The sequence below is a fragment of the Trichosurus vulpecula genome, chromosome 3 (assembly GCF_011100635.1).
Source record: "Trichosurus vulpecula isolate mTriVul1 chromosome 3, mTriVul1.pri, whole genome shotgun sequence".
Classification (NCBI taxonomy): domain Eukaryota; kingdom Metazoa; phylum Chordata; class Mammalia; order Diprotodontia; family Phalangeridae; genus Trichosurus; species Trichosurus vulpecula.
The window spans coordinates 212841386-212866047 of record NC_050575.1 but is presented as its reverse complement, the minus strand read 5'-3'; the positions used below and the strand labels follow the sequence as shown (position 1 = coordinate 212866047).

General features: G+C 41.1%; 1 protein-coding gene across 1 annotated transcript in view; it reads right to left on the bottom strand.

The window, feature by feature from the left end:
• The window catches only part of PLB1 (phospholipase B1), a 191756-nt gene that overhangs the window by 60335 nt on the left and 106759 nt on the right, over positions 1-24662 (bottom strand). The window contains 7 exon segments of the mRNA XM_036749921.1: positions 6264-6335; positions 8041-8136; positions 14291-14395; positions 15944-16025; positions 18687-18787; positions 22271-22336; positions 24303-24383. Of these exon segments, the coding sequence (XP_036605816.1) occupies positions 6264-6335; positions 8041-8136; positions 14291-14395; positions 15944-16025; positions 18687-18787; positions 22271-22336; positions 24303-24383 (603 nt within the window).

Sequence of the window (24662 nt, the reverse complement as noted above, 5' to 3'; positions counted from 1 at the left end):
AAGCAGAATATGCGAAAGGCTGCAAAGGGAGGCTGGAGCCAGTTTGGGAATAGATTTAAGTGCTGAACAGAAGTGCTTGCATTTTATTTTAGAAGCAAAGAGAAGCACGCTGGGGACTCTGTCAAGGCTCCCAAAGGCTCTGCCTGTGGAGCGAGTGCAAATTCTGGCAGCTTCTGTCAAAAGGAAGGGCTTCTGGAACAGGCCCATTGAGGCATAGTGTAGTAGACAAGGTGGTGCATTGCTGGGTTAAAAATCCTGCCTCTGGGCTATAAAACTGTGCATACCCTTTGATCCAACGATACCACTGCTAGGTCCCTATCCCAAAGACACCACAAAAAAGGGAAAAGGACCTATTTGTACAAAAATATTTATAGCAATTCTTTATGTGATGGCTAAGAACTAGAATTTCAAGGGATGCCCATCAATTGAGGAATGGCTGAACAAGTTGCGGTATATGATTCTGATGGAATATTATTGTGCTATAAGAAATGAAAAGCAGGATGGCTTCAGAAAAACCTACATGAACTGATGCAAAGTGAAGTGAGCAGAACCAGGAGAACAATGTACATGGTACCAACAATATTGTACAATGATCAATGATTTAGCTATTCTCAGCAACACAATGATTCAAGATAATCCCAAAGGACTAATGATGAAGCATACTATCTGCCTCCAGAGAAACAACTGGTATTGTCTGAATATAGACTAAAACGTGTTACCTTTCACTTCCTTTTTTCTTTTCAAGTCTTCTTAGACAAAACTACTAATATAGAAATGTTTTGCATGATTATACATGTATAACCTATATCTGATTGCTTATTGTCTCAGGGAATGGGGAGGGAAGGGAGGTATAGAATTTGGAACATAAAACTTTAAAAAAACGTTGAAAAATTGCTATTGCGGAAAACCAAGTGTAAGGTAATAGAAGCCTGGATTGCTGTAGTAGGAGAGTGTGGAATGAAATAGAAAGGAGAGGCCTAGAGACTTTAGGCACAAGGATCACTTCCTTGAGGGCAGGGACAGTTCTTGCCTTTGTATCCCCAGCAATCAGCACAGCCATTGGCAGTAGTAATTGCTTAGTAAATATAGTACTTGTTGACTCCGGGACAGCTAATGGATAGAGTACTCAGCCTGGAGTCAGGAATATCTGAGTTCAAATCCAGCCTCAGACATGTGCTACCTGTGTGACCTTGGGCGAGTCACTTAACCCTGTTTGCCTCAGTTTCTGCATCTGTCAAATGAGCTGGAGAAGGAAATGGAAAACCATTCCAGCATCTTTGCTAAGAAAACCATCAAATGGGGTTACAGAATGTCAGACATGATTGAACAATAACAGCAACAACTTGTTGACTCACTGACTGACAAGGGATTAACTATGAGAGATCAATCAATTAGAATATATTAAAAACTTAGACATAGGAAGATACAAAGACAAAAATTAAACAATTCTTGGTTATATTCTATTGGCTGGAGGAGGGGGAAAAGATTGTAAAGGACTTTAAAATCCTAACTGAAGAATTTGTTTGAGTCAAGGTGACCTAAGTTCGCAGCCTGGGTCACCACTGTAATGGGGAGTAGGAGACAGACAGGCCAACGGGGGCCTAGTTCTCAGAGCACACACAAACAATGTCTAAACAGAGTCTTGGGGAGCCTATTTCCAGAAATGCATGATGGAGGGACCTTTTCCCTCCAGACTTTAAAATAAGCACAGGTGTTTCTTGTGAGCTTACTGGGCAGTGATGAAAAGCCCTTTAATGGTCTGCTGAGCTGGAACTGTGTTCACACAAAAGGCTTGGATAGAGGAAATGTCTCCCTCTTCTTCCACTTCGTTCTTCCCAGAATTTGATCCTGTTCCAGTCATCTACACACAGGCATGCACACATGCACACACACACACACACACACACACACACACCCTACACCCCTCTGAGATTCTCGCTAAAACATCCCTGCTGTGAATTCAGTGATTGCTGTGTCTTACAAGGATGTATTACACTGGGAAAATTGAATCTTATTAAGAAAAATATAGAAAGTCCAGTGGGGAGTGGAGTTGATTTTGAGAGGAAAGTAAAGGGCACCCTATCTCTCTGTCTGTATCTCTGTGTCTGTCTCTCTTTCTCTGTACCTTGTGTCTCTCTTGTCTCTCTGTACCTCTCTGTCTGTCTGTACCTTTGTCTCTTTCTGTTTATTTCTGTCTGTGTCCATGCCTCTATGTCTTATTCTGTCTCTCTTTCTTTCTCTGTACCTTTGTGTCTCTCTTGTCTGTCTGTACCTCTGTCTCTTTCTGTTTAAGTCTCTGCCTCTCAGACTCATTCTCTGTCTCTTGGTCAAACCCTACCCTACAGCCCTGATCTTGAATTAGCATCCTTTCTTCCTAAGCCAGGAAAAATTAGAACTCTCAAGCTCTTGAGGGACTAAGGCCTTCTCCCTAAGAAGCCAGTCCAAGCTGTAAAGTGGGCTATTCCATAGAGTTCCCGTGGGGATAGCTGTGAGGATAGATCTGTGCCCTGGCCCCTTCTGGGGACTTGTGCTCAGCACTTTTGGTGGCCAAGGCAGAGACAGCATTTCATGGGTAGTGCCCCATCAGAACATGTATTCCTGGAAAAGGCAGACATGATGGGGCCCCAGACCTATCCCCTTGCATGCTCCATGGGGATGGCCATTAGCATATATAGATAATCGAGAGCCAACTTTTAAAAAGTTGTCCAATAGAAAGTGCTTTAGAAATAGCTAAAAATGAGAAACCATTCTACCTGGTACAAGGAGAATGCATCTACAACTTGATTAGGGGGAGGAAGGGAATGAAAGCACTTGGCAGCTACCTCTTCCTCCTCACCCACCCCTGCTCAGGTCCTGCCTGTTACCTCTATGTTTAGATTTGGTTCCATTTAAAATGCTTGCTGCCTGGCCCCCTAACACACATGCAGTTTTATATAACTTTAAGTCACAGAGGAATGGAGCAGATGGAGCCCATGGCTGGCAGAGTAAGTTGTCTTATGTAGCAAAAGATGTGCTTGCCAACAGATGGACCTTCTTGGAATGGATTCCAGAGTTGCTTAGCAACCAGGCCTCTCAGAAATGGACTTCTATAGGTTCCTGGAAGGAGGACTTTGTAGCCTTGGACTTGCTCATCTCACAGGGGAAAGGGATGGGTATATTGTCCTTCAAAAAGAAGGAAGGTATAGGGGTAGGGGAAGTCCAAGTTCAAATCCTACTTCTAACACTAGCTGTGTAACCATGGGCAAGTTACTTAATTTGGGGGCTTCAGTCTCCTCACACACAAAATGAGCCTGTAGGACCCCATATAAAACCTATAGTAGCTATCTCACTGGGCTGTTGTGAGGTTCAAATGACATCATGTTGATAAAGTGCTTAGCAAACACAAGTAAATGTCAGCTATTATTGATGGGTTATCCTAGCAGACTTCTGGGAAGGAGGAAATATTAGACTTCAGGGGCACCTCCCCTTCCCCCCACCAATAGTGAAGATTGTAATAGTTGCCTAGAAAGTCAGAGGTACTGCTTGCTGACCAAAACCTTTCCTGCCCCTGGAGAGACTATCTTGGGATCATTGCTTAAGACCAGTAGGGTCTCTTCAAGAACAGACTCCTCTGGAAAGCAGCAGGTTCCCCAGATAAAGTAGGGTGGTATGTGTGAGTGGAGAGAAGGGGATGGATGTGGGACAGGGGTAGACGTGAATGAGAGAAAGTGACTAGGTGAACATGACACTGAGGTTGTGAGGATTTTTGGTGCAAGGAAAGATGATGGATAGAGCACTGGGCCTGGAATCAAAAAGACCTAAGTTCAAATCCAGCCTCGGACACTTAGGAGCTACATGACCCTGAACAAGTCAATTAACCTCTCTTGGACTCAGTTTTTTTTTTTTTTAAATCTATGAAATGAAGTTAATAGCCTGTGACTCATAGGGCTGTTGTTAGGATAAAACAAGATAATATATTTAAGGTTTTTTTACGTAGAAATATACATTGTATTTTTATTTTGTTAAACACATGCATATTACATTTTAATCTGGTTTGGGCTACATTCAGGAGACATCTGCTCTAACTACTGCTAGTAAAATTTGTAGGTAGTTAGGTGGCTCAGTGGATAGAGGTCCAGGCCTAGAATAAGGAAGACTCCTCTTCCTGAGTTCAAATCCAGCCTTAGACATTAGCTGTGTGAGATAATATATTTAAAGTGCTTTGCAAACCCTAAAATGCAATATGAATGCTAATATTTATCTTTGTCTCTCTCGCAGGATCTAGCCTTGTATATATTTCCAGAAGCTTATTTCGTAGGTATGGGTGCCACTCAAGGTAAAAGATTCTTTCCCCTGTAGCCCAACCCATGTCTCAAACCAAGTCTGAGACAATCAACAGCCAGCCCGGTGTCCAAAGCCTCTCCAGCTTTGCAGAGCTCCAGAACTACAGACTTCAAAACGAAGTGCCCCTGGCATGCCACAGCGCGAGAAGGGAGATTTTGGTGATAGACCTTGCACAGGGTAAATGCTGAAGAAATCCTGGTTAAACTATTAAGCAAAGGATGGCTCCCTTTGGTGACCCTATTTTGGAGACAGTAAGAAATTAAATAATTTGCACAATGCCACTCGTTGTGTGGCAAAAGTAAAAACTGAAATTTTTTTCTTAGTCAACCTGTTCTCTCATACAAGATGGTAGAGGGTGGGCAGATGGCACAGGCCAAGCTCCTGGCTGAGCTTGCAGAGAAAAGGGAAGGTTAGCAGCCCTGTCATACATACACATACACACATGTATATGTATATATGTATGTGTATTATATGCATATGTGCATATGTATGTATATGTATATATGTATGTGTGTGTATGTATATGTATATGTGTGTGTGCACGTATGTGTGTTCTCAGGTATGTGTTTGTGTGTGTGTGTGTGTGTAGATGTGTATATATATATATATATGTATGTATGTATGTATGTATACATATGTGTATGTATGTGTGTGGCTATATATATGTATATATGCTCCTAGAGGGCAAAGAATGTTTTTGCCTTTCTGTGAATCCTCAATATTTAACTTCAAAGATTTGGCTTCTACTCCAATCTTTCATCCTCTCAATAGGACAGCAAGGCCCACAACCCTTACCTCCTCCTCTGCCTTAGAGGACCTCTAGCCCAACTCCTTCATTTTACAGGAAATGGAGGTCCCTCTGTTAATTATTTCTTATTTATCCTGTACACAGCTTGCTTTGTATATATTTGTTTGTCTCTTGTCTCCCCCATTAGATTGTTACTTCCTTGAGGCCAAGGATCTCTTTTGCCTCTTTTTGTATCCCGAACACTTAGCACAGTGCCTGGCACATAGAAGGTGCTTATTAAATGCTTACTGACTAATAGATTGGCTGAAGTAACTTGCCCAATGTCACAGAATAAGTAGTAGAACTGGGATTTAAAGATAGGTCCTTTGGAATCAGAACCTTCTGATTTTCCCACCCATTTTTCCATTATATCTCTATCCTATCTCTTACCATCTCTCAGATTTTGGCCTAATTTGGTTTTTAAAAAAGCTACCAGAGGCAGACTGGTTGGCAAGCCAAAAACACTGAATTTCCAAGTATTCTCCAAACCCACCCCCATTTCCAAACCAGTTTTTGAGTCACTGCTTAAATGCTCATCCTTAAGGAGAGGGATTCTTTCCAGTCCTACTAGTTTCTCTCTGCATATTTCTTGAGTTCTCCTCTTTCATTTCTATTCTTGATTAAAAAAAAACAAGCAAATGACGAAACTCCTCCAGACTCCACTTCTCCATTCCAGACGCAATGGAGCATCACTAGGGTTTACTGAGTGATTCTTGGTTATTTTGCTCCCACACAAGTCCCCCAAATGTGTGGTCCCTCTTCCTCTTCCAGACAACTTTACAAAGAGCTTTCTGGACAGATTCTCCCATCATATCACTCTGCTCCTCTGAGGCCCACCCATATTTCTCTTGACTTTTTTTTTCTCTATCTTGCTCATATCCCCTGGTTATAGAAATCTTCTCTTAAGTTCCTTTGTTCCTGTTCTCCCATTTCCAAAGCTATACTTACCATTCCTTTCTCAACCAAACTCCTTGGGGGCCCATCTCAAATATCACCATCTCCACACAACCTTCCCCAATTAAATGGAAAAGGGAAAACTAAGGAAATGGGCATTGGCAGTATCTGAGGGTAAAAGGGACTGAGAGGACAGATAGAGGAGATTAGTTCAAGGCAAAGGTCACAACTACGATCCCTCTGGAAAAAACTTCATTACCTGGGTTGGGCAGGATAGAGCTATATCTGCTGTCAAATCCAAGAAATCCATCTTCTTCCCTAATGGTTCAAGCTATAAAAAGGGAAAGCAGAAGCAGTGGTGGAGATTAGTGGATGTGTTTCCTCTAGCATTCATTGGCCACATCCCAGGTAGTAGGTTCTTCCAGGAATTTCCAAGTTGTGTGGAGCTGGGCTCTCCAGCAAAACCATTCCAGGTCATCTAGGGTTGGTGAACTTGTTTTTTAAATATGTGATAACAGTATTTCAATATAATTGCCTTTCTTGGTAATTCCATGTATTTTATTTTGTGCATTTAAAAACATCTTTCTGAGAAAGGGTCCATGGATTTCACCAGACAAAACAGTCCATGATAAAAAAGGATTAAGAAATACTATATCATATTCAGAGGTAGCTAGCTGGCTCCATGGATAGAGTACTGGTCCTGGAGTCAGGAAGACCTGAATTCAAATCCTGCCTCAGATGCTTCCTAGCTATGTGACCCTGGGCAAGCACTTAACTTCTGTTTGCCTTAATGAACTGGAGAAGGAAATGGTAAACCATTCTAGGATCTACTGGCTTGCTATGGTCCACAGGGACATGAAGTGTTGGATGTGACTGAACCACTGAATTATAACATATATTATTCGTCTATGGTGTCTACCATCAATACTATATCCCTATCTCACTCCACGAAGCCAATCTATACATTCGTTCCTCTCTTCACTCCATCTTCTTTAGTTTGACTGGGAAGAAATACATCTTCTTACTCCTTTTCTGTCTGCCAAAATTTGAATGGCCAATTATGCGCCTTTTCATACAAATGAAAGCCCATTCATATTTACTATACATACAATAAAAAAAAATGTTTGAACAGAAAAAAATGGTGGTATATTTACATAGCCAGGATAAGGAACAATAAATGAATAACTCATGTGTTCAGACGTACCTACACAATGTCAAAGGTCACCTATTTATGTTGCATAAAAATGTGATTCCCTTTGGCATTCAGTCTGGTGAAGCCTATGGTCCCCTACTCAGAATTATGATTTTAAATGCATAAAATAAAATATATAATATTATAAAGGAAACCAGTTGTATTGAAATACAGCAATCAAAATATATATTTTTTTAAAGTTCATGGACCCTAGGTTAAGAACCCCTGATCTAGCAGAAAACTAACAGCATGGTAAGTGGACCATTAGAGGTGAACCAATGGGAAGATTGCTGTATCATGATATCACAGATTTAGAGTCAGAAGTGATCTCAGATGCCATCAAATCAAATGTCCTCATTTTATAGATGAGGAAACTGAGACTGAGGGAGGTTAAATGACTTCCCTAAGGTCACACAGGTGTCCCAGTAGCAAAGCAGGGACTTCAACTTAAGCCTTCTGAATCCAGAGTCAACACTTTTTCCCTATACTAAGCTACCACCTCCCACTAGGACAGGGGAGGCAGGATGGGCTGTGATGGGCATTGTTGGATGGAATACCAACATCAATGAGATCACAGATCCCATAGAGTTTTGAAACACTCTCTAGTCACATGGTGGCAATGGGCTTGGGGGATTCTGAAGTGTTATCTCTGTTCTTCCCCTGACTTGTAGTGTCACGCCAGCATCAGTCATTATACCCCTCTGGGAGCCTGGCTCTTTCTTTGTCTGCAATGGAAGGGTGAGAATAAGATGACTCCTTTGCACAGAGCTTGGGAAAAGGCTAGAGATTCAATGTCATAAACTTGCCCATCTTTGGTATAAATGTAAGCACCCCGGTCATTTACCATATTGTTCCAAAGGGCTCTGGAGAGCTGGGAGTGGAATTTCTGACTTGGCTGGATACAGTCTGGGGCAAAGAAGGAGACATCTGGGCTTCCATCCTGATGAGAGAAATTAATTGAATTCCATTCAATTCATCAATTAATCAAAATGCAAGAACAACAAAAATCACATGCTTTAACAATAGATACAGAAGAAAGCTTTTGATAAGATAAAAAACCCATTCTTATTTTTAAAAAATCACTAGATGGCATAGGAATAAAAAGAGCTTTTCTTAATGTGATAAATGATACCTCTTTAAGACCAAGAGCCAGTATCATCTGTAATGGGGATAAACTGAAGGCCTTTCCAGTAAGACTGGAGTCCATTACTACCATTATTGTTCTGTCTAGTGATAGAAATACTAGCTATAGCAATAAAAACAAGAAAATAAGATTGAGGGAAAAGACAGAACAAAGAAGAAACAAAATTACTGCTTTTTTTTTTTGCAGATGAGATTTACTTAGAGAACCCTAGGGAGTCAACTAAAAAACTAATTGAAACAACATCTGTAAAGTTGTAAGATATAAAATAAACTCATATACATCATCAGCATATTTGCATATTACCAACTAAATCTAGGAGGAAGCAATACAGAAAAAAATCCATTTAAAATGATTACAGAAAGTATAAACTATTTTGGAGGCTACCTGCCAAGACACACATAGGAGCTATGCAAATACAAATAAAAAATACTCTTCACACAAATAAAGATAGACCTAAGTAATTAGAGAATATTGCTTGCTTATGAGTAGACTGAGTTAATATAATAAAAATGACAATACTGTTTAATTTATTTACTCAGTGGTATACCAATCACCAAAGAATTACCTTGTAGAGCTAAAAAAAGTCATAGTCAAATTCATTTGAAGACAAAAAGTCAAGAATTTCAAGGAATACAACCAAAAAAAAAAAAAAAGGAAGGAACAGGGCTTAGCAGTACTGGATCTCAAACTATACTACAGAGCAGTAATCATCAAAACAATTTGGTACTGGTTAAAAAAGAAAGGTTGATCAATGGAACAGGCTGGGTATATAATAAACAGACACAAACAAGCACAATAGTGTTTGGCAAACCCCAAATATCCCAGGCTAAGAACTCACTATGACAAAAACTATAGAAAAAAACAAAAAAGCAGTCTGGTAGAAATTAGGTCTAGATAAATAGCTGACACTTTATACCAAGATAAACTCCAAATGGGTGCATGACTTAGAGATGACATCATAAATTAGAGGAGCAAAGAAGAAATCTGTCACATCTATGGATGAGGGAGGAGTTCATGAACAATCATGAAATAGAAAAGATCACAGAAAATAAAATAGGCAATTATAATTACATAAAATTTTGAAAAGGTTTTTTCAAACAAAAGCAATGCAGCTAAAAATAGAAGAGAAGCAGGCAAATGGGGAAAATCTCTGCAGCAATTTTCTCTCTAGGATGTGTAGGAACTGATTCAAATGTATAAGAATTAAAGCTATCCCCAGTTGATAAATTGTTAAAGGATATGGATGGACACAGACAGTTTTCAAGAAAAAAATTCACAATATCAATATCCATATTAAAAAAATGTTCAAAATCATTAATTAGAAAAATGTAAATTAAAATAACTCTGAAATTCCCCCTCCAAAGTAAAGAAAAAGGGAAAATGACAAATGTTGGAGGGGCTATAGGAAAACAGGTACTTTAATGCACTGTTGGAAAAGCTGTGAACTAGTACAACTATTCTGGGAAACAATTTGGAACGATGCCCAAAAAGCTATTACAGTGTGCACACTGATACCACTAACTAGGTCTTTATTCCAAAGAGATTAAAGAAAGAGGAAAACATCCCATATGTACAAAAACAATTACTGCAGCTCTTTTTTTTGAGGTGACAAAGAGCTGGAAAGTGAGGGAGTGCCCATCAAATGGAGAATGGCTGAAAAGCTATAGCATACATATGTGATGGAATACTATTGTGCTATAAGAAATGATGAAGTGGATGATTTCAGAGAAACCTGGGAAGACTTGTAGGGACCATTGTAGAATAAAGTGAGAACCAGGAGAACAATTTATATTTAACTATAACATTGTAAAGATAAACAGAGTACTCCTGTTGAAGCATGCTTTCCACCTCTTGATAGAGAGGCAATGGAGTACAGATTGAGACGTATTTTGGAGAGATATGACCAGTTGGGAAATTTGTTTTACTTGACTATTCATGTTTGTGACAGGTTTCGTTTTCCTGCTTTCTCAATGGGGAAGAAAAGATGGGAGATAAGGCAGATTTTCATTGACTGAAAAAATCCTAATTAACAAGCATTTATCATAAGCACATAATCATGTGCAAGGGACTGTGAAGGGTGCTAGGCATTCATTCAAAGACACAAATTACCAAAAGATCCACTTCAAGAAGCTTACATTCTGTTAGGTAAGACAACATGCAGATATTAAATTGGTACAGGGTAATTTTGTTTGTTCGCTTATGGGCGAAGGAGGCACTGACAGCTGAAGCGTTAGGAATCACGTATTAAGAGTCTACTCTGTGTTAGTCTGGGAAAAAGAGAGATAAATAACACAGAGCCCCATCCTGAAGAATATAGCCTAACAAACAAGATAAATTCTATACATAAGAAGTATATAATACAAAGACATATAAAGGCATAAGAGAGGTAAAAACCAAAATGCTTTTGGAATTCCAAGGGAGAAAAATGGACTTATGATTGCAAATCTAGCATTTAATTTAAACAAACATTTATTTTAAGTACCTACTATGTGAAAGCTGCTTGAGATTCAAAGATTAAAAAAAGAAAACATGGAACCATCCCTGTACTCAAGGAGCTTCCATTCTTTTTACTTTGGAGATAGGTGGCATAATATAATAATCTGAAGGGTATGGGGATGGGCAAGCAGGCTAATCTCTCCCTCTCTTACAGAAGATTTGTGAGTCATTAGCCCCTTCACAGATCTGACTTATTTTAAGAGGGAATCATTTTTTCTCTCATTTCTGCTCAAAAAATAAAGAGAGAATCATTAAAAAGCCTTATGGCTTGACAGCCTCAAATGACCTAGTTAAGCCTCAGGTGACATGTCTTCCTCCTCCTTTTTTTCCTTTAATTTAGCTTTTAAAGTCCAGGATAAACAATTCATAATTTATTAGGCACATACATATAATACCGCACCTTAGGGCACAAGTGAGAAAAAAACTGTTCAGTTTTCTTTGAAAAAGCAGGGCAATGTTGATTCTGCCTTTGGCAGCCAATCAGAAGAGATATATTATGCCTTAGGTTAATTGTCCCCTGGTGGCCTTGGGTTGGGATAAAAAGAGGCTTTGGCCCAAAGGCCAGGCCCAAGTAGAGCTGTTTTGACCATGGTCATGTTCCCTGTGCCCCTTCTCTCTCACTAGTTTCAAGGACTTGATTATATCCAACACAAGCAGTCAGTATTACTTATTCCTCCTTCCCATCACCCACCAATGAAAAATGGGTGTAGAAGGCGTGGGGGGAGAGGAGAGCATCAGGCCACTTTCAGATTGCTCTCTCATGTACTCAAGTACTGAAAAATACACTGAAGAAAACAACACCTTAAAAAATCGACTAACTCAAATGGCAAAAGAGCTCCAAAAAGCCAATGAGAAGAATGCCTTGAAAGGTAGAATTAGCCAAATGGAAAAGGAGGTCCAACGGACCACTGAAGAAAATACTACCTTAAAAATTAGATTGGAGCAAATGGAAGCTAGTGACTTTATGAGAAATCAAGATATTATAAAACAGAACCAAAGGAATGAAAAAGTGGAAGACAATGTGAAATATCTCATTGGAAAAACCACTGACCTGGAAAATAGATCCAGGAGAGATAATTTAAAAATAATTGGACTACCTGAAAGCCATGATCAAAAAAAGAGCCTACATATCATCTTTCAAGAAATTATCAAGAAGAACTGCCCTGATAATCTAGAGCCAGAGGATAAAATAGAAATTGAAAGAATCTACTGAATGCCTCCTCAAATAGATCCCAAAAAGAAAACTCCTAGGAACATTGTCACTAAATTCCAGAGCTCCCAGGTCAAGGGGAAAATACTGCAAGCAGCCAGAAAGAAACAATTTGAATATTGTGGAAATGCAATCAGGATAACACAAGATCTAGCAGCTTCTACCTTAAGGGATCAAAGGGCTTGGAATATGATATTCCAGAGGTCAATGGAGCTAGGATTGAAACCAAGAATCACCTACCTGGCAAAACTGAATATCATGCTCCAAGGCAAAATATGGATTTTTGATAAAATAGAGGATTTTCTAGCTTTCTCAGTGAAAAGACCAGAGCTGAATAGAAAATTTGACTTTCAAACACAAGAATCAAGAGAAGCATGTAAAGGTAAACAAGAAAGAGAAATCATAAGGGACTTACTAAAGTTGAGCTGTTTTGTTTACATTCCTACATGGAAAGGTGATGTGTGTAATTCAAGAGACCTCAGTATTAGGGTAGCTGAAGGGAATATACACATATATATAGACAGAGGGCACAGGGTGAGTTGAATATGAAGGGATGATATCTAAAAAAATAAAATAAAATTAAGGGATGAGAGAGGAATATATTGAGACAGAGAAAGGGAGAGATAGAATGGGGTAAATTATCTCACATAAAAGTGCAAGAAAAAGCAGTTCTGCAGGAAGGGAAGAGGGTACAGGTGAGGGGGAATGAGTGAATCTTGCTCTAATCAGATTTGACTTGAAGAGGGAATAACATACAAACTCAATTGGGTATCTTGCCCCACAGGAAAGAAGGAGGAAGGAGATAAAAAAAGGGGGGATGATAGAAGGGAGGGGAGATAGGGGGAGGAGGTAATCAAAAGCAAACACTTTCAAAAAGGGACAGGGTCAAGGGATAAAATTCAGTAAAGGCAGATAGGTTAGGAAGGAGCAAAATATAGTTAGTCTTTCACAACATGAGTATTGTGGAAGGGTTTTACATAATGATACACATGTGGCCTACGTTGAATTGCTTGCCTTCTTAGGGAGGGTGGGTGGGGAGGGAAGAGGGGAGAGAATTTGGAACTCAAAGTTTTAAAAGCAGATGTTCAAAAAAAAGTTTTTGCATGCAACTAAGAAATAAGATATACTGGCAATGGGGCATAGAAATCTATCTTGCCCTACAAGAAAGTAAACGGAAAAGGGATGGGGGGGAGTGGGGTGACAGAAGGGAGGGCTGACTGGGGAATGGGGAAATCAGAATATATGCCACCTTGGAGTGTGGGGAGGAGGGTAGAAATGGGGAGAAAATTTGTAATTCAAAATCTTGTGGAAATCAATGCTAAAAACTAAAAATATTAAATAAACAAAAAAAGAAACAACGCTCACACTGAAAGTTTGAAAACAATCTCTCTTGAGCTGGCTTCAGTCCACTTTTGCCATGACTCCCTATTTTTGCACCATAGCAAGTCTTTTTTTTTATCTTTTTAGAGCAGTCTAGTTGGTGAAATAGAGTGGGCTGAACCATGACTTAGGAAGACCAGAGTTCAAATCCTTCCTCAGATACTTACTAGCTGTGTGACCTTGGGCAATTCACCTGACCTCTCTAAACCTTGGTGTTCTCATTTGTAAAAGAGGTTGTTTGAGGGTGAAACGAAATAATATTTGTATTGAATTTTGCGAACCTTAAAGTGTTACATAAATGCCAGCTATTATTGTTCAGGGCCCAGTTCCTTTAACTAACTCTCACGCGCTATGAATTCAGGGCCTTCACTGTCCTGGTTGCCTTCCTCTGAATGTCCTCTAGGTTGTGAAAGTACTTCTTAAAATGTGATATCCAGAAGACAAAATACTCTAGTTGTGGTCTCATGAGTATGGAGTATAGCAAGACTATTACCGCCCTAGTCCTTGACACTAATCTTTCATTGTAGCCCAAGACTGTATTAGCTTTTTTAAGCCACCTGACAATGCTGTTGACAGGTGATAAGCTTATGGTCCACTCAAACCCCAGATTTTTTTTCCCTCAGAAAGATTGCTAGCTAACTATGCTGCTTTCACTTTATACTTATGAAGCTGATTTTTTGAACCTAAGTGTAAGACTTTGTATTTATTCCAGGGCAAGCTTCATGGAAAAGGTAAACTAGACTTGGAAGGAAGAGAAGTGGAGTTGCCAAGGGAGTATAAAAAGATGAATTTAGGTGAATCCCCCACAGGAAACTTGCTGCTGTACAGTGGGGACAAGAGCAGGAACAGGAGAAGGGACCATACCGACTGGTTGGCAAGCTTGGTGTTTTCAAAAAAAGGCTGCAGTATCACTGTGAAGTCCTCTCTGGTGTCATAGCGGCCTGAATCCACCAACTCTCGGATGCTGGTCTGGAACAGGGAAAGAGGAACAGCCTGGTCTCAGTGCCTGAGCTAGCATTTCTGAGCAGGAAGGCCCTTCTGGACATCTGACACCCCAGGCCATCAGCTCTCACAGTCAGAAAGCCACCACCCACTCTCCTGATGCTACTAATCATCCAAATCTGGGAAGGTGGTATCACTGCCCTCTCAACTTAAACCTCCTTCCAAATCCTCTATACCCTTGTTTCTATCCAGCATTGGGACTTGGCTCAGGAACACTTCCTGAGCAAATTCATTAACTCTTTCAAAGAGAAGTGGATGTAGGTCTGGTCACCCTCTTTATTTATGGTTTTACAAAAAACCTGTAGAAAGGGACCTGGATTTGAAGTCGGACTACCTGTTTGAAGGTGGTTCTGGCACTATTTTTGTAACCTTGGTAAAGCCATTTTATTTCTCTAGGACTCTATTTCCTCATTTGTACTATAAGGGAATTGGACTAGATGAGAGCTGTCCAAAACGTGGCCCACTGGCCACATTTGGCCCCCAGTGCAATATATGCAGCCCACCTACAAGCATAGAAATTTACATAAACGCTTAACTAAACAAAGTGGAGGTACCACAGAGCACTCATTAAAATGGCACATCAAAATGTATTGTCCATTGTTTTACTAAAAACCTAAGGTTGGACACCCATGGACTAGATGATTTCTAATTTCCCTATTAATTCTAAATCTATTATTCTATGAGACTATATAAATCAAGGTGAAGGCCAAAAGGGTAGCCCTTTCTTGAAAAGTATCACAAGCATCATAAGCTTATGACATCCTAAGAGCAGAGGATTTAGAGCTGGAAGGACCTTAGAGATTATTTAGCACAACCTGGGTTTTACAGATGGCGGAGTTGAAGCCCAAAGGGTTCTCTCACAAGCTCGCCTAGAGAAACCTAATCAGGGCCGAGCTTGGTACAACCTTCACTTTTTGTTCTTCCCTGCTCCATCTCACTTCATCCCTTCTCAGCTACAGAACCTATTTCTGGTAGGTCTTTATGGGCATTTTAGCTTGATGGGACATTTTATGGGAAACCTACCAGCTGAACCTGCTTAACTCTAGGACAGAAAAGATCCGGTGATGAGGTAAATTTCATTACATGGAAATCTTGTAGGAAACTGCAGCTCCAACTAACAAGGGCAGGTCAATTCAGTTCAGTTCAGCATTGATTCAGTATCATTATCTGTGATGCTTTGCTCAGGACTCTGGGTGATAATGAAGCATGACTCAGTCAGTGCCTGCCTTTGAGAAGCTTATAATCAAGTAAGAGGTATGTGACACGGATATAAAGCTAGAAAATGATAGGGGAGCATGGGTCAGCCTGAGATTCAAGGAGGAAGGCATTAGATCTGAGAAGGGTGAATGAAATGCCCATCTTGTATACACGAGCTGACGTCAGGAGGAAGCTAGGTTGGTATGCCCTTAAGCCCTATTAATTGGCTCTTTCCCATCCTCTTGGCCATCCCGATAAGGGTAGTGTTGGTTGATTGATGGGGAGGACATGAAGAGATGCTCTGTCTTTGTATCTTACGTGGTAGGCCTTGATGACTTCTTTCATTCTGGCCAGCTCTGGAGAGCCTTCTCTGACCATCAGGAGGCAGTTACACGAAAGGCTGCAATATGGTGGGAGAGAGATATCACAGAAGGGCCACCTTGGCATCAAGGAAGCCTGGCTTTTGACCAGGGCAAGTTGTTTTGGTTGCACTTGGAGAAGTTGCCCAGATAGGCCCCTCGGTCCTCACAGTCAGCACACTGGCCAGGTCTGGTCCTTATGTGCCTTAAAAATGCTTTCCTGATATAAATGATATTAATCACCTTTCTGGAATCTAAGTAGGCTGTTGAATAAAGACTGAAAAAAGGGAAATCAACAAGTTATGAAAATAGACTATCATTCACATAAATTGGGAGCAACTGCATGTTTGAATACTTTTAAGATCATAGGTTAAGAGTTGTGACATATCTGACAGGTCACCTAGTCTGGAACCCCTTCATTTCATAGATGAGGAGGCTGAGGTTCAGGCTTGACTTGTCCAAGATCATTCAGGTAGGAAGGAAGTGGTAGACCTGGGATTCAAATCTGGGCTTTCTAACCCAATATCCAGCCTTTATTCATTTTCTACCTTCATTTTTTTAAAACTTGACTTCCAAATCCTCTCTGCTTCCAGCCTGTTCCCTGCCCATTGAGAAGGCAAGGATATGATTTCCATCATCCATGTGACACCATCATCCGGCACTTTCTATAGCGCCATTTCATGCCTGCACTTCAAGGATTGAGAGGAAACCTGTATTAACAGTAGAAAGTGAATGGCACTTGGAGTCAGAGGAACTTTGAGACCTTCAGCTTTTTGCAGTCTCAGTTCTCCGATTTGTAAAAGGAGGGGACATGGCGGCAGTCCCTTCCAACTCCCAATCTATGGTTCATAATTTCATTTGGTGCCAGTACCCCTGTCTCCCAGACAGGTCATAACCTCTATACAAAATTAGGAGACAGTTTTCATGAATCGCCACAGAAGAAAACGGGCCAGCGTGCTGGTAATGGGCTTCTCTGAACCTTGCTAGGCTGGGCCTGGGAGCAGAGATTATTACCAGGCCTGATCTTGGTGCTTTTGTAGCTTAATGCTTGAGCCCCATAGACATCACAAACCTTTCAGGTCTTAGGGTCACCTCCACACTATCAGGAGAGAATGTGAACAGAGGAAACAATTTAATACCAATTTAAACTATCCCCTTTTCTCATTAGAATGTCTCCTGCGGCTATCCCTACTACTCATGTAAGGAGCATTCCCTTGGCATGCCAGATCCCTTAACATGGAGGCAATCTGCATCCTGCCTTCTCCTACCTCATGGGTGGGAGTGACGTTGTTTGACAGTCCTCATCCTTAAAACTGGACAAACTGAGACAGTCTCTCGTTTTCCTGCTATTGCTAATATCCAGAGGGTGAAGGTCACAATTTACCCCACAGGGTGAGTACCACAGACTGAACTAGGAGGAGGGAAAATTTCTCATTCTTTTTGTCCTTGCCCTCAGAAATGGACCGGGGGTGTTTGTTTGTGTTCTGTGTCCTTCTCCGTTTCAGGTGCTGGACTATCAGACCAACAGTATTTGGGATATTGCAGCCACACAGCCCAGCAGGGAAGCCTAGAGAAGCTAGAGTACCTGGGATTCAAACCTGGGGGAAGGGAATGAACCTGGATCTTAAAACAGTGCTGTATAGGAACTGAGCTAAGCTGTTTGTATATTTGTTATTATATCTTTAAAGTAAATATTTCTTTGTAAAAGCTAATCTGTTAGTGGGGAAATGGAACTGGGGTGCAGGGGATCCTTACCCTTGGGAATGCCATCAATGGGGAGTAGGGTCATTGGCAAAGAGCCTAGACATGCCCAAATATCCCTCAAGGGACCAGAGAACCCTGAGGGAGAGGTGAGATATAACACACCTGGCCTTCAGACAATAGAAGCCAGGGTAGTCAGAGTTACACTAGCAACTCACAGTAGTAGAAAACTTTACAATTTGCCAATTGTGTTTTATTGAGGACTGCCATTTAAGGTAGACACTACAGATATTAACTTCATTTTACTGGCAAAAAACTGAGACTTGGTGAGGTTGAGTGACCACGCAGAGTCATAGTGGTAAGAAGCAGATCTGGCGCTTGAACCCTGGTCTCCTTAGGCTAAACCCAACATCTTTTTTAGTTCAATAATAATAATAGTAAAAGCAATAGCAGTAATAACTTTTATATAACGCTTTAAAGTTTGTGGGGCACCTAGGTGGTGAGCGGACAGTGCTGGGCCTCGAGTTAAGACACATCTGGCTGAGTTCAAATCTGGCCTCAGATACTTACTAGCTGTGTGATGCTGGGCAAGTCACGGAACACTATTTACCTTGCTGATTCCAAGCTCAGTGCTCTCTCCACTGCACCATCTAGCTGCTGCCTAGCAAATAGTGCATGCTTAATAAATATTTGTTGGGAATTGGATTCCTCCCTGAAAAATCATCTTTTGCTTCAGTCCCGCCCACACAGACATGGATGTCCCCGGATTAGCATCTTGTGTGTGCATAATCGGTGCCAGAACCCAGACATCAGTGAGGAAGGAATAGAGCCAGGCACAAATCAGAATAGGCAACTCCAGGAGATGGAAACTCCCTCCAAACATCTGGTTTCCAAAAAGAATGGGGTATGATATGAAGAAGCAGATGGGCCAACAGCTGGATGCCAGCAACCCTCATGAAGCAGACCAGCAGATACAATGCTGCTACCAATCCTCCACTTACCTTGCCTGCAGTATCGGACACTTGTCTTGGTTACCCAGGAACACTTCCCGCAGGATGATGGGGTTCATAAAGTCCACGACGTTGACCAAAGCTCTGGGTACCTAAATATAAGGATATAGCTGAAAGATGGGCCAAATCCCTAGTAATCACATCTCACATTGATTATTTTAATTTTACAGAGTGCTTGTCTTACCACACTGGTGGTAGATTGTTCAAGTTTTGTTATAATGCCCATTCAACAGAAAGGGTAAGCTGAAACTTAGCTTTATCAGAGAGATAAAGTGACTGACCCAGGATCCCGCAGCTGGCAAACCTTGGAGCTGACATGTGAAATCACATACTCTGTGAAATCCATTCTCAGACTCCAAGGCCAGGACTACAAGACACTCTTTCCTAACGTAGAATCTGCAGTAGGGTTCTTTAAGACCTGGGTTCATATCGGGACTTAGATTCCAATTAATAGCTGTGTGTGACCCTTGGAAAGACACTAAACTTCTCCTGGCCTCAACTTGCTCATCGATAAAATGGGGACAATAAGATCTGTTCTTCTTACCTCAGGCAAGTTTAGGTGAGAATGAAATGAGATCATGTGCTTTACAAATCTTAGAACATGATGTAAGCTCAGTTGTTATTTTTGTTTTGTTGACAGAGCAGTGGAAGTAGTGGGAAAACATCCTCTATTCCACTGACTGGTGAGACCGGGAAATAGCAAATTCTTAAGTTTGGCTGGAATGAGCGGCATGGAGGGAACAGTAATGTGAAATCAGTCTGGAAGGATATAATAACTAGCACCTATATATCACTTTATACATGTTATCTCATTTGGTCCTCACAACAACCCTGTGAGGTAGGTGCTATTATTATCTCATTTTGCAGATAGGGAAACTGAGGCTGAAAGCCATTGAGTGACCTGCCCACTGTCACACTGCTAGAACATGTGAGAGGCAGTATTCAAACTCAGATGTTCCTGACTCCAATTCTAGCATTGTATCCAATGTTTTTAGGCATGCAGGCATTTATAAATTATCCGGGAGGAGATAGGGATTTTCTTGAGCAAGAGAGTGACGTGGTCAGTCTGCTGACAAGATGAATCTCCTTGACTTCCTACCTCTAATGATAATTAAGGTGGGACTTTTTTTTAACTGTTTTTTCTTTTGGAGTACTGAGGTAATCAAGTGCCTTTGATGCGTCTGGCCTTTGTTTCTTTGATTAAATCAGGAGTCTTTGATGGCCTGCTTAAGAAACAAGAAAGCATAGGTCACATGGGTTTGAGTGCCATGGCTGTGATACCCTTTGGCCCTGAACAGGGTATATAAACTCAGAGGTTAGCATTTTGTTTGGGGCTCTCACTCACTGGGAGAGTGCCGTGTGATTCGAACAGATGAGACTCTGGGTAGTCGCTGGAGCTCTGTAGCTTTGAAAGCAAAGATGTTGGTGCCTCTCTCTATGGTAACTATTATGATCTGGTCAGATGGATAACAGGCCTGTTGCTCTGTTTATATAATGTATGCTTGTAATTTCTGTTTGTGTTTTCTCTGAAGTTCAGGGTGTTGGCTTTTCCCCCTGAACTAAGTGAATGATACATGTATGTTTAATTAAAGTGAGATTGTTAGCCCCTTAGAGTTGCTTTCCTTAGAAAAACAGATCAAAGATCCTGTGCTAGCAGCCCTACTGTGTGCTGGTGTTATTGGCCTTACACAGCCACAGCAGCTGCTAGTAACATTGTTGTTACACTACCCGAAGACTAACCTCACAAAACTTGGAAGGTACTATTCAGAACTAGATCCATTCCAAATTAGGCTGCACAGCTGGGTCGCCTTTGAACATTCATTTAATTGCTTCAACCAAGGAGCCAAAGGGCTCCTTGATGGTTTGACTTCTGGTCTTTGTTGGGGAGGGCCTTCAAAATTCTAGAACAGTTTTCTCATAACCACCATACAAAGTATGTTATATATTATTACTATTGCTTAATACCAAGAGGAATTAAGGCTAAGAGTGATGAAGGGACTTCACATGGGCATTCAGCTGGCATGGGACCCTTCTAATTCCAAGCCCAGACTCCTGGCCTCCAGGAAGCATCTGAGCTAACAGCTCCATTTCCATTGCAGGTGGAGTTGGGATTCCTTAGGGATTGCTTGCAGCTGGACATGCAGCTACGGCACTGGGGATGCAGACTCGACGTGGTGTGCAGGAAGCCAGATGAGTACAGGTAGACCTACAGCCAAAAGCTCAGCTGCAGCCAGAGGCCTATCCTGGTTGTCATTGTGGTTATTCAATCGTTCAGTCATGTCTGACTCTTCATGAATCCCACAGACCACAGCATGCCAGGCCCTTCTCTCCTCCCCTATCTCTCAATGTCTGTCCAAGTTCACATTCATTATTTCTATAACATCATCTCTCCATTTCATCCTCTGCTACTTTTGTCTTCAGTATTTGCCAGCACCAGGAGCTTTTCCAATGAGCATTATCTTATTATGTGACCAAAGTATTAAGCTTCAGCTTCAGTATTTAACTTTCCAGTGAATAGCCTGAATTAATTTCTTTAAGTATTGGCTGATATGATCTCCTTGCTGTCCAAAGGACTCTCAAAAGTCTTCTCTAGTACCACAATTCAAAGTGCCAATTCTGCAGCACTCAGCTTTCCTTATGTCCAACTCTCACATCCATACTGGAAAAAACATAGCTTTGACTATATGGACCTTTGTTGACAAGGTGATGTCTCTGCTTTTTAGTATGCTGTCTGGAATTGCCATAGTTTTCTTTCCAAGGAACTAACATCTTTTAATTTCACAGATGAAGTCACCATCTGGACTGATCTTTGAGCCCAAGAATCTGACACTGCTTCCATTTCCTCTCCTTCCATTTGCCAGGAAGTGATGGTACCAGATGCCATGATCTTGGTTTCTTCTTCTTTCACCCTGGAGGGCCAGCCAAACTGGCCTTCACTCTGTTTTTCCACTTATGATGATCTAGCTCCCATCTCTATGCTTTTGCACTGCTTGTTCCTCCATGCCTTGAATGCTCTCCCTACTTACCTCCATCACACAGAGTCCCTCTCTTCCTTTGAGATGCAGCTCAGGCACCAGATTCTGCATGAAGACTTTCTTGATACAGTCAATTGCTAGTGCCCTCCCTCCCAAACTACTTTGTACTTAACTATTTTGTGTGGGGGGGTTTTATTTCTACACACACTCATATGTACACATACATACCTACAGACATATATGTTTCATGTCTGTGGTGCTGCTAACGTTTCTTTATGTTCTTGCCTCCACAATAGAATGTAACCTTTTTGTGAATAGGGAACCTTTTATTTGTCATATTTGTGTCCCCAGTGCTGGGCACATAATAAGCACTTAAACACTTGCTAATTGAGAGATTGCTTCATATCAGCCTGTAGAATAATACAGAGCACCAGAGTTCCAAAGAAAGATAGGAAATACGTAGGGATGTGAACCCCAATGAGCAGCATGTGAACCCAAGCCCTCTGCCATCTTCCCCTGGTCCATTAGAACATAGGGAAAGTTGAGTTCTCGTGCACGATCATGAATTCCAATCAATGGAGAGGAGGTTGCTGAACCCACCTCTTTGTGCAAGAAATCCAAGGCATCTCGGAGGTGAGCAGAAAATTTGGTGGCTGAATATAAATTCTGGGAAAAGAAAGGAGAGAAAGAAGGAGATGGTTACGGTAAGAGAATGTGAGAGATAATTCAGCCTTCACTCAATACTTGGGAACTGAAAGCTTATTCTCTACTCCCATCTCTTGCTATAGCAAGTTCATCATGCTTCATCTCCACCTGGGTCTGAAAGCATAGGAATATAGTATTTATAGCCAGAAGAGACCTCAGGGTCCAAACCTCTCATTTTATAGAGGAGGTTCTGAGAAGTAAAAGGATTTGCCCAAGACAATAAATAATGCAAGATTTGGATATCCTCTGATTTCAAATTGGGTGCTCTTTTCTTCTATAACCAGGGCAAGGATCCTTGAGGGAAATGATTGAAAAAAATGGGGGTAGCCCAATAGACTGCTGAATGTCATTGAAAGAATTTTATCTGAGAAGTAGAAAGAGGCAGGTTCTCTTCATTGAACGCTACAGTTACAGCTCACAGTTTTAGTTCACATATATAAATAACCCCCTTGTGACCACAAAATACTTTAGGGATAATCCGCAGACAGTCATTGCAAACAAAATACTTTGAAAATGTTGAAATCCTATAGACTTGTGTCTTTTCATTGTTGTTACTCTCTCCTTTGATACTCATAGCAATGCTTGGAGAGAGAGAGAGAGAGAGGGCAAAGAAGAGTTGTTGTCACTTTACAGATAGGGAAACAGACCTCAGAGAGGTCTGTATACCAGGACCATACAACTTGTAAATAGCAGATCCAGGAATTCAGACCTTAGTTTTCCAAACCTCCCAAGTCTAGTGCTCTTTCCAATATACCCTGAGTTCTTCGTTTTCCGTGGATCCATCAAAAAGGAAGGGATGACAGGTATATTAGCACGTATCTAGGGGTATGAGCAACAGCCCTTTACTTGTTCCCTTGTTACAGTCTTGGGATTCTATGGGATTTAAGGCAGCATGGTAAAATGCCAGCAACCTCGGATTTAGAGTTGAAGGACACTGGTTCGGATCCTGGTCTGCTATGAACTAACTATGGGTAGTGCTCAGACAGATTGACCTTTCTGAGCTTTGGTTTCCACATCTATAAAATGTTGGGACTCCATTAGATTACCAGTAGATTCCTTGACAGCTCTAGATCAAGTGATCATGGGATCTTTAAGGTTCCTTCCTATGGTAAGTTCTATGATTTGATGATGGTTTATTCATTCAGGGAAAGGAGTCAAATACAAACTCCTCTGTGTGGCATTAGAGGCCCTTCACAACCTGGCCTCATCCTGTCTTCCTGCCTTTATTACATATCATTCTCCTTCGTGTGCTCTACATTTCAGCCAAATGAGACCTTTTGTTCTATTTCCTGTTTCCGTGACTTTGTACAGGCTGCCTCTGTGCCTGGAATACACCCCCTCCTCATCTTCATCTCTTGGGATTTCTAAAAGCTCAACATCACTTCCTGCATGAGACCTTTCTCGATTCCCCATCAAATTAACTTCTTATTTATGTATTTATTTTATATGTATTTATAAACATGCATAGCTCCCCCATTAGAACATAAGCTCCCTGAGGGCAGAACTGTTTCTTTTTTCTCTTTGTATCTACAATGCCCAAGCACATAGCCTTGAACATAGTAGGCTTAATAAATACATGTTGATTGATTGAGACAGTCCCCATGCTAGGTACTGGAGGAAAACAGTAAGTACACAGATAATAAACAATACAAAATATATACAAAATTAATACAAGGAAATTTCCAAAGGGGCCACTGGCAACTGAGAGGATCAAGCTAATTCGGCCTAAGAGGAGGCACTTGAGCTGAGCCTTGAAATGTGACACCTGAGGCCAGGGCTAGGGTTAAGGGTGAGGTAGAGGAGTGAGGGCATGTTGTGAGTGCGTGTATAGTCAGGCAGTAATGGCTTGGGTTCTAGGGAATTTTCCTGGATCTGGAACTCCACATTGAAAGCCCAGGGCAGAGAAGCTCCTAGTGCTGTTACTTACTGAGTCAGTACAGTAGTCACAAAGGTCATTAGTCCCGATGAGCACAGTGATCACCTTCCAGTCTCTTGGGAAATCAATTCTCTAGATGGAGGATGGAGAACACTAAATATATCATTCCATTATACTTTTTCTATCACTGATAAGAGAAGTAGAGTACCCCAAGATGTCTACTGGACACCCGGAGACTTTCCAGGCTCACTCCTTAGAATGTAAGATCTCTGAGGGCAGGGGCTATCTTTATTTTTACTCGTAATTATATTCTCAGTTCTAAGCACAGTGCCTGACCCATAATAGGTGCTTAATATATGCTTCTTGACCTCTCCCCGAAGCAGCACAAAACACAAATACCATTCTACGTAT